General features: G+C 34.8%; 1 protein-coding gene across 3 annotated transcripts in view; it reads right to left on the bottom strand.

The window, feature by feature from the left end:
* Positions 1-205: 205 nt before the first annotated feature.
* Positions 206-11,018, bottom strand: part of SEPT7 (septin 7) — a 77,143-nt gene continuing 66,330 nt past the window's right edge. The window contains exons 11-15 of one of the 3 annotated variants that reach the window (XM_027675672.1): positions 10,502-10,627; positions 6,308-6,328; positions 3,392-3,527; positions 1,768-1,907; positions 206-1,224 (exon numbers count right to left, since the gene is read on the bottom strand). In XM_027675672.1, coding sequence (XP_027531473.1) covers positions 1,185-1,224; positions 1,768-1,907; positions 3,392-3,527; positions 6,308-6,328; positions 10,502-10,627 — 463 coding nt within the window. In that variant the 3' untranslated portion in view covers positions 206-1,184. The remainder of the gene's footprint in view (positions 1,225-1,767; positions 1,908-3,391; positions 3,528-6,307; positions 6,329-10,501; positions 10,628-11,018) is intronic. The other 2 variants (XM_027675673.1, XM_027675674.1) reach the window with 2 other exon arrangements.

Genomic DNA, 11,018 nt, shown 5'->3' with positions numbered 1-11,018 from the left:
GCCCTCTCCTGGGCATGACAGATACACATGTTTTGCCAAGTCAGAGCATGGCCACGGAAACGGGGTTTTCTACACATTTAAGTAATTCCTCAGATGAATCAAAGACACAGATCAGTCAAGTCCAGACAGAAGAGAGAAAGTTCAAACATTCCCAGGGAAGTACTCAGCTGTTCAAGTCCGTTAAAATTTCTGACACAGCAGCATGTTACATCACAACATTGTTTATTATGTAACTTTTTACAATACAAACAAAAATACAGAAATGCAGTATATGAATACAGCTAAATGCAAAATGGTGATTTTTTCTCGAGGCCATTTTCCCATTTCTAGTAAAATAAAGAAAGACTGCACACAGGTAGAAACAGGTTGGTAGTTAACTCCACAATTTTGCCTAGAAATGACCTATAAATGCGTTTTCCTGCTACTTACCATAAAATGTAAAAAGGGAGTTAAAGGAAAGTTTTACTCACTGGTTCCTACCATATGAAAGAAGCTATATTCTATTTAGGAGGGCCAATATATGGAAAAATATCTAAATTAAATGTTATTACAAAAAATGAAGCAGTAATGAGATCCTTCTGGCTAAAGAAGTTACTAAATGAGAATAGCATATATTTAAAGAATCCAAAACATAAAAGGGTTGTTATAAAAAGCTTAGGTGCACTGTAAGCTTACAACTTCTGTTTTTCCATGTGTCCTTTTAAACAATGGAAGTGTCAAAAATAGGGTCAACTGTGTTAGACTAAATTACATTATTGTATATGCTGCACTGAATGGAATTCATGTATAATAATAATAGAGAAGCATTGTTTGCATCATATTATGGCAATTTATCCTCACTAAAAACCGTCTAGAGTCCTGCATTTTTTAATATCCTGTAAACCGTTAAACCACCAGAACATGATTGTACAACAGTAAAATGTTTTCTTTTGCATTAAAATGACACCTGTTGAAAACAAAAAGTTAAAAAAGGTACTTAGAGCTGTTATTTTTCCAAGTACACAACACCCTAGACAATTCAAGGCATCTCATTCTCCATCAAAATTAACAAAAATTTGTCATGCTGTTAAATCCATTACTATGGATACAACTGGTGCAAAATTGGTCAAACGGATCCAACAAACACTGATGTCCAGGCTGGCATATTGGCAACTAATACATAACTGGTGGTCAAAATGATGCATTTAAAATATCTTCCCTTTCTTCTTATTCTTTTCCAAGGTTCTAAAATGACATTTAAAAAAAAAAGTTTGTTAAATAATGCATACATGTTATGATTTTTTTAAAATTACTAATATTCAACTTTTAAAACATGCATTTTATAAAGCTTAACTGGTTGCAACACAATGTATGAACCTTGTTATGTACACAGTTATTGCACTGTGTGAGTCAAGCAATGCAGTGATCACCAGATTTCCCCTCCCAAGGACTAGGGGAATTAACCATTTTAATTCTCAAAGCTTTAATTCTGCATCCCTCAGAAGTCTGATGCAATGTAGCTTTCAAATATAGACTTTTTTTTTTACATAGATATAGTTGTGTGAATACGTTTTTGCAGATGAAAATCTGCTTTAGAAGCTAATCATCTTCCCAATACTGCTGATATATGCTCCTTTGTAGCTAAAAGCAGCTCATGATTTTTCTTGGCTTTTAAGTGACACTTCCACAGTGGTCAACGGCCATGGACCATTATTATATCAGAAACTGCCTTTTAGCAGAAAGCTACAGAACTTTTACTTTCAACTGCAGGACAAGACTCCAATTTACCTGGAAGAATTCTGTTGTTCCAAAATACGTTGTTGAGCTTCCCAGTTTGCTTTCTCGTCCTCAAACTGGCGACGCTTTTCCTCTAATTCTTTGTGTTGTGCCTCCAAATTCTTTTTCATTTGTTCATGGCGTCGCTGCAGCTACAGGAAGCAATGAACAGAGTCATTAGGTGCAGAAAACACTGCAACTTTTGGAGCTGCAATAACAAAGATCAGCAACTATACTTATAAATGCAAGAAAATGCAGTATATTTTTTCTTTAGAGAAAGTGATTCAGACCAAAAACTCTAAGGTCATAGGTACTGCCAATAACAGAAACCAAAAGAGTATTAATCCCGTAGCTTCATTTTACAGTTAATGGAAAATATCCCAAAAACATATTTCCTTTACTACATTTTTTTTACATGCTCTATACTCAGCAGTGTCTATTGCCTAATTTTCTACATTTAGAAAAATACAACAGAAGTTTATGAAGCCATGAATAGTGAAGGAAAAAAAAAGGAGTCAATTGCATGGACATTAAAAATTGGTATCACAGGATACACTCAGTCAAAAAGTCATGAGATAGTACATGAAAACCAGAAATATTTCTGTTTGTTTTTCATATAACAAGGAGAGTGTGGAGGCCAGAAGTATAAACGGGTTCAGAAGGATTTGAGACAGAAATTGAGGAAGGATAAATCCAGTGACTACAAAAACCATGACCCAGATAAAATACCTAGCTTTAAAATCCTTAAATTGCTGACTGGTATATCCTTATCTATTTAGTTCTCAAAAAAAAAAAAGGAAGAAAAAAAAACTAGATTGACTTTTTTTCCCTCTGATCCAGTATGCCTTGGCTCCTTACAGTACCTAGGCTGCCAAGCATTTTAACCACCCTTCCAAGTTTCCTCACTTTTCCTCAAATTTAGAGCCAAACTTTCTTTAGGAATTTCATCAGTTCTGAACTTCTCTATTAGGATTCTTGTGAGAAGCCGCTTTCTCAAAAATTAGGAAATTAGTTTTACTTAAACTTCTACTTATAATAGTCCCTTGAAAAGATCTTTCAGGGTCTCTTGAAGTCTGTAAAAAAAGCTTCACTGTGAGGACTTCACCTGAAGGTGACAGAAATTAAATATCCATTAAATTTGTTCCAATGATAACCAGAACAGTAACAAAAACATATCCCTGACTCTTCCTTAGCCTAGTAATTCTCATTTAGATAATGCCTTATAAATATCATACCAAATTCTTGAAATGCTTTTGCAATATGCACAGCAAATGATCATTACTGCATTAGCTTATGTAAGCGCTAAAAGTCTCAAGATTTTTTAAAATCACATGGAATAAAATAGTCCCAAAATATTTCAAAGAAAAGGGAGAAGGTAAGAAAGTTAAAGAGTATTTTAACATACTATGACTGTGAAAATAAAAACAGAATGCATGTGAACATTAAAATTGCATTTTAGGTTCAAGTTTACACCATTTCAGCAAAGACAACAAGCTGAGAAAGAAAAATTGTGTTGTTTGTCTTTACATGTAAAATCCAACTATGGAGTCAATTATGTTGGAAAGTCTTGGCAAAAAGTGCTATCTGTACACTTGTACAGCCTCACACATATTGGGGCTTAAGACATTTTGATTACCTCAGCTTCAGAGTCCTTCAGTTTCTGAACTTTTTCTTTGACTTTCATCTCAAACACCTGTTCCATTTCCATTTCCATTTTTTTCATTTTGGCTACATGCTCCCTCCTTTCCTCCTCCATCTGTGCCAATGGGCTCCTGCCATAAATCCAGAAGAAGGAGTTAGTTAATAAGAACTTTTTTCCCTGTCTGTTATATTAGGGCATCTGGAAAAAGCAAGATAAAAATGCTGAAGCATTAAGATAAATACGTCGCTGTAGGCACTGCTAGTTTAAATTCAATTTGCATTATTATTTTAACTGTTTAATTAAGCTTTACTCAAAAAGACATCTCATACAGTATCCTTTCCTCCCCCACATTTGATTTACATTACATCTAAGTTAACAGAAACTCTTGACTTTCTATCTGTAAAACCACCTGGTGATGGAAACAGAGGAAATCAATATTACAATAAGAACAACAAAATTTAGCACCTTCCAAGTGAACTTCCGGCGTCTCGTTCTTTCCCATTCAAATATATACAAAAATTAATGGACATAATAAAAAATTTAAGAGCACCGCAGACTAAAGTCCCATTTTCTCTCTAAATCTTTACTGTTCCAAGTGAGCCCAAGAGTAAGTTAACATTACAATTATGTTGAATACTGTGGTCATGGTTTTGAAGAGGTATCAGCTTCAAGAAAAAGGTTTGGGCAACTGAACATCAGTATTTCATCCAAGTGTTAGTTGGAAGATTTTCCTTTAAAAAGCTACTAATAAACTTAATGTATAAAAATAACGTACATTATTTTCAATTTTTCCATACACTTTATGGTAACTACTTTCTGGATTCTACTGAATTTTGAAAGCTGTATAAGCCTGCTATCCATGTTATGGTGATATGGGTTTTAAATAGAAAGTTTCACATTAAGTATCGAATAAAACAGGATGATTATGATCTAGTGATGATTGCTACATAGAGTCTTGTAAGACTATGCTGTTCAACAAAGAGCAATCAAAACAAATCACTGGCCTCTTGTTTCAATTTTGAGTATGTACAGCTTAAAATGGCAAAGTTTTAACTACTGTGTTGGTAAAAATGAAGAACTGAATATATTTAGAACCGTTACAATCAACCAGCAGACGATATCTACTGTAATGTATGCAAAAGTCAGTCAGACCAGCAAATTGTAAATGGAGGTGGCAAGCCTAAGCCCTATTAAAAATAAGATTTTTGTTTTCATTTCTTAAAAAAAAAACAACAAACCAACAAAACAAACAAAAAAAGCCCTGTTCTGATTCAAATCGTGGAGAAAAGGCATTTTAAAAGGAGAAAAGTTTTGACTAATTTCCAGTGAGGACTGAAACATAATCAGCAATATCTTTTTTGATTCAGAATTTGCGACTCATTCTTAAAGGAATGGAAGTTTCATATCGAACATAGCTAAGATTTAGTTTGACTTTTATTGGCTCATTTTATCCTTTCTGCTCACCCATTTTCATCAACTAGCCATACAGTGAAAGCATGCAATGCCATATTAAGTCAAGGCCATACATTTTCTTTCTCAAACATCAGTATTTTAAAATTAAAAATTGGTGGGGGTGAGGAGGAAGAAAATGGCATTTCCATTAAAAAAATAAAATTAAACAGAATCTGAACTAATAGTTGCAAAGCCTGGACTTCTGAGTAAGATGCTGCATAATATACAGCACCGAATTAGTCTGATCCTCAGACTAATTTTTACTTTAGTCCTTCAAAAGGCCAGTGCTAGCAATCCTTTCCAGGGAAAAATTAATGGTTATACACAGGTGAAGTAGAATAATACAGAAAAATAATAAGGAAGTGAAGGAAGAGGTAAATAGCAGTACTTGTGGAAACTAAGCAGTTGTCAAAACAAGACTATTTTCCTCTTGTTACCTTTTAGAAGTGTAAAGTTCTCAAATGTATCTGCTCTTCAAAAATTAATCTAGGAAGTAGACTGAATACTGAGGAATCATTGGTGCAGTCTTAACTTGAAAGGGGAGCAGAACTATCCTTTGATTTACAACTTAATCTAATGGGGATGTCACACAAGTTGTATTTGAGAAGGTGGTAAAAAAATCAGTCTGCACAGAAAATTTGATGAACTAACAAGCAAGCATTTACAGCTGAGAGCTTTACAACACAGTCACAACTGTTTTTATTAGGTCCAAAGTATGTGACACGGGTAGAAGCATATCACCCTGTATTTCAGGAAAAAATTATACAAGCCATTGAAACAAAACAAACCAACAAACAAACAAACAAACCAACAAAAAACAAACCACACACAAAAAAAAAAGAGCTGAAGAAAAAATACCCAAACAAACCACTAAACAAAGATGTAAAACATTGATTTAGGACGATGTGTGTTAAAACAGCCCTCTAAGTTATTCTTCAAAAATTAAAAATTATTCTAGATATGCCCCAAGTGGAACCTCTGCAAGCCAGTAATAAGATAAAATCACAGTCAGAAAAGATTTAAGTTACTAAATCCCCAATTCAATAAAAAATTGTAAATTTACAGATAAAGATGAAAATTCCACTAATTCTTTATGAGCATCTATATAAAGATGATGGAGCTATGGATAGAAACTGGTGGAATTACACAATTTATGCACTTCTACTGATTTTTGAAATTTGACCAAATTTGTCTTGAGCCTTAGCCAGAAAGTTTCTAAAGAGGATGGGTTTTTACAGAGATATTTGCCACCGAAAGTATTTATAAATTCCTGAAGTTTACAATAGCACAGCTTTAGAAAAAAAAAACAACAAACCAACCGCTAGGGAAAAAAAACAATGCCAAGCGCGGGATAACAGGAAACTGTTTTAAATTTGAAACATTAAACAGTTAAATCCTTTTTGTGTTTATAGAATTTTTGTCTTTACGTTTTTTGGAAAAATTTAAATGACCACTTACATGCCTTCAACTGTGTCAAATCTAAAAAACAAAAAATACAGAGGCTTAGCTTAGCATGCTTAAATAAAACCACAAAACCAAAAAGCAATAATTAAAAAAGTAAATTCATTAATAATAGATTCCTAAAGCTAATTATGTGCTCCCCAGAAAGCAAATTTTTCATACTAAAAGGAAAGACTGTTAGTTAAAGCTTGCTACATTTATTTCAAGTTCAGTCAGTTAACCACTACACCATGTCAATATTAACACAGGTTTGATGTGCAGATGCTTTCAGAATTAGTTTCCTTAGAATATCTGTGTTTTTAGAGTGATTTTAAATATTTTAGTGACATGAACAACCACTTGCTCTACACAAGTTTTCGGAAACCAATGCCATCTCGAGGCTTATCTCTTCATTTAGAATTTGTCAGCTAGCAGAGGACACTGTATTGAGCCCCCGGGAATGTTCTGGTGCAGCAGGAAGAGCACTTGGATCGCACGGCCAGCAGAGGTCTCAGCGGCGGCTCGGGCGGGCTCGGCTGCAGAATCACCTCCCCAGGGCACCGGGATGCTTCACCCAGCGTGCCTCGGCTCAGCGCAGCACTGATGCCACGGGAGGAGAAAAAAGGGCTGAAAAAACAAGTTCTGATATTGTCTCACCATCCTGTGAGATGGGCTTACAACATTGGAACCATTTCATGAAATTCACTACAAATACAGGCAAAAGGAGCTAGAAGTAGTCTGGGCTTAGCAGTCAGAAGGACCTTAGCATTATGTATTTTGTTACCCTGCATTGAACAGATGAGTAGATGGATACGGCACATCTTTGTGATGTACAATACGACTTCCAATAAAAATAAGACTTTACTTTTAAACCCACTGAAGATAGCAGCTTCATACAGCAAACGAAAAAGACTTCTCAAATTACAACTTTTAAATTTCAGACCAAATGCCAATTTTCTCACATCACATAGTACATGTGTGAAATTACAATTACAACAAAGTTTAAAGAGGCAAGTTATCCACATAATGTGAAGACTACCCTGACATTTCATTTTATTTTTTTAATGGCTGGGATTATGCTGAAAACTTGAAAAATCAGACTAAACCTAAAATACAAAAAACCCTATATAAACATGGAAAATACATGCTCTGGACTGCTCTTAGGTTAACAAGTTACTTACAGAACAGCAGAGTTTCACCAAACCAAAGGAGACAAATCATAGATAAAATTATTAACTGGACAGAAAAAAACTGTTTCAATTTATCTACACAGTATTATTAAAACTTGTAGCACATACTTCTATTTGTTTTCACATGTGCATTTTTGTTCAAAGAAATATGTTAACAGCTGCATGAAAAACTAAGATCTATTAAGATCATAAAAATACAGCTGTTTTAAAGGTACAAAAGGTCAATTCAGAACAGCTGCCAGCAGGAGAAACCTTTGGAAAACTACAAGCACCACTGCATGTACATCTCCTCTTATGCCTACCCTCCCAGTTTCCAATAAACAGCTGCTTAGGAATTTCCAGAGCCAGAGGTTAGTTATATCTGTGTTTAACCATAAGCTTCTAATACCACCAGATAGCATCAGAGCCTGTCTCCATTCTCACACAGAGATACAGGATCTGTCTCCCATGAAACAACCAGATTCCCAGAGGACAAGTCAAATATTGCCCCATTTTGAGACACAGACACTTTCAAAAGGCAAGCAAGCAAGCGTAAAATTCCTGAGGGGAGGCACAGATAAACTGTTAATATCTGTTCATCCCCCTGAATTTTCAGGGAGCACATGGTTAGTAGGAAAATTCCTTCTATTCAGACTCAACTATTCTAGATTAAAATCTACAAAAAAAACATTGAAGCCAAAAAAAGCATGTTAAAGCTTAAAAAAATTGCTGCAACTCAACATATGGATAATGTAACAAGACAAGAATAGCATCAGCTGACTCATAACCAGTACATGCATTCAAGAATTTTATGTATTTACTTATTAAGTCACCCTATGTTTTAGGGAACAAACTCTAGAAAAAGGTTCAAAATATTCCTTACAAATTTTAAAAGAGGTTTTATCATCTTTCAGATGGTTGAATCAAACAAACTGCAAAAACTTGCTTGAAAAAAATCCCAAACCCAAAAATTGATAGCAAAGAGCACCAGTTGTATTCATTCATCTCTGAGCTGCAGTACTGCATCTCTGAGCAACAGATTTCTAAAGGAGAAAATTGTTCCAGAAGGCATGGTCACCTGGAAATACTCAGGTGGGACAGCACAGTGATCTGAGGTGGCAGGAGATGCAAGGTAAGCATGTTTCAGAAAGCACAGTAATTCTAGATCCTCTTCGTGCATACTCTGCCTCAAAAGGAAGTATCAGCAATGCTATCAGCAACTGACTGGGGCAGGGGGACTGAAGATTGCAAAAAGAGTTTTGAAACCTACTCGCAGATGCATTTTTGTATAAAATAACATCTTGCTATGTCTGCAATACAGGAATAAAAAATAATTTTAACATTTTTAAGAATGCAGAATAACCAGTCCTTACTTCAGTGACAGACTGAGTGTGTAGACGCAGACTAACACCAATCTAAGTAGGCACACAACAAAAAATGGTGAAAGTGTTGTCACCGAATTTTAAAAGTCTAAGGAAAACATTAAGATTTTGAAAGGTATATAAAACCCCCCAGTATTAACACACACACACACACACACAAATCTAAACAACTTCCTTTGATATCCCAAATGACAATGGGAAAAAAAGTTTCGCTTTTCAGTACAGTAATTGCAAATCGCAGTACAGTAAAAAGCATAGTAATAGCAGTTAGAAGTCCTGAAGGAAATACAGAATTTTCTATTCTGCACTACTGTTACTACATTATCACCTGACATACTTGCTATGTGTACTCAGAAGCCTTGAGATACGAGTCAGGGATAATAGGATGGCAAAAAACATGACTGTGAGAAGTAGTAACCACAGTGTTATGGATACACATATTTGCAAAGTAGTCTTTTTAAGACTTAACAAACTTTACCTAAATTCAAGTACACTTCCGAAGAGTTGATATAACTGACATAAACTATTACATTTTTTGTCAGTGCTGAGCAGGGAAGTCTCGTGTAGGCTCACACTAGATGAAACTAAATCATGTTCACTTAAATCATTCCCTCACAGCCACATTCAAAGCATTAGATGATGTAAAATAGACATTTTAGTGAAAAATGGCTTTGTAGCTGCCATATGAATGGAAATAGCAGATACTGCCATTTAATTTCAGGAATCTTTTTCAGGAAGAACAGCTGTAATTTTGCATACCATTAGCTGAAAAGAATAGTACCCTATACTTTGATTGAGAAATTTGTACTTAAATATAGTACAAAAGGTAAGAATATCACTAATTATTAATTATTTAACGACTAATTACTTTGATGCAATTGGTGCATGCAGAGCAGGTAAAATACTTCAGAATGTAGCTGTTCTCAAAAAGCAGTATGCAATGCAGAATACAGTAGAGCCCACTTTTAAATATTCCAATAACTTCATTAGGTTGGCAAATAACTTGCTGTCAGAGGTAATTAAAATGACACAAGTTAAAAAAAAACAGCAACAAAAGCTCCAAAATGCTGCACTGTAACTCTTCTCACAAAAGATAATGATGCTGCAATAATTTCCCTGACATGATAAGCAGCTATATAAGTGGCCAGAGCAGCATTTCAAAGATGACAGTAGGAGGTCTGGATTTTCAAAGTTTCCAAACAAATATTAACCCATTCTTCTCAAAGACATCCCTAACACAGAGTATGGATAATTCATGCAGAAGAACCAATAATCCCAAAAGTAACATATAAACCAAAATAGAAACACTAATGCACAAAAACTTTGCATTGAATACCAGTGAAATAAAACTGCAAGAGTAAATGTAAGGATTCTCTTCAGAACTGAATCTAACTAAAAGTCAGTATTTAACATGTTCAGTTAAACTAGCATGAACCTTAATGAAATAGAAAAAAAACCCCTAATTGTAAATAAACAAGAGGCCTACAGTGTTCAGACACAGCGAAGAGGCAACTGACTGGAGGCTATTTACAAACAAAACCACCACCACCTCTCCCCAAAAACCCCAAACCCAAAAATCACACCACATGTTCACAAAAGCAAACAACCAAAAAAGCAGAGTAAAAATATTAAAGTGCAATACAACCTTAACAGGAACTTACTTTGTTAGCTGCCCTTTATTTTTGTTGTTGTCAACACCGTTGTATGTAACAGCTGCCAGTTTTCTGCTTCTGTAGTTCTCATAATGTACATTGTTAGTGACATCCTTCAGGTCCTGCATATGAGTTCTGCCAATAAGGGTAATTTATCAGATTACTGCTCTAATACAAAATACTATCTGAAAAATCAGTCCATGTTCATTTTGGAGATTGACTTAATTAAATCACATCCCTCCATTAATGTCCCATTCCACACAATGTTGTCATTCCAACAATCAAATTAGAGCTGTCAGGACAGATGTGAAAACTGTGTATTACTACTGTAGTAGGTAAGAAAACGCATGTCAGGCAAACAACAAGGCAAAACTTCCTAGTTACTATCTTTTAAGTTTACAAAAGCTAAATGTAAAGTTAAAGACTAAGATAAAAGCATTAGCTTCCTTTCATGGTTTTCCATTGTCAGCCTGGAGAAAATAAAAACTTAATAATCAAACTCAGAGTTGTTACAGCAGATGTCACC

This window comes from Neopelma chrysocephalum, unplaced genomic scaffold (assembly GCF_003984885.1).
Source record: "Neopelma chrysocephalum unplaced genomic scaffold, ASM398488v2 Primary Assembly neopelma1_26, whole genome shotgun sequence".
NCBI lineage: Eukaryota > Metazoa > Chordata > Aves > Passeriformes > Pipridae > Neopelma > Neopelma chrysocephalum.
The sequence above is the reverse complement of the archived record's forward strand: the minus strand, read 5'-3'. Positions and strand labels throughout refer to the sequence as shown.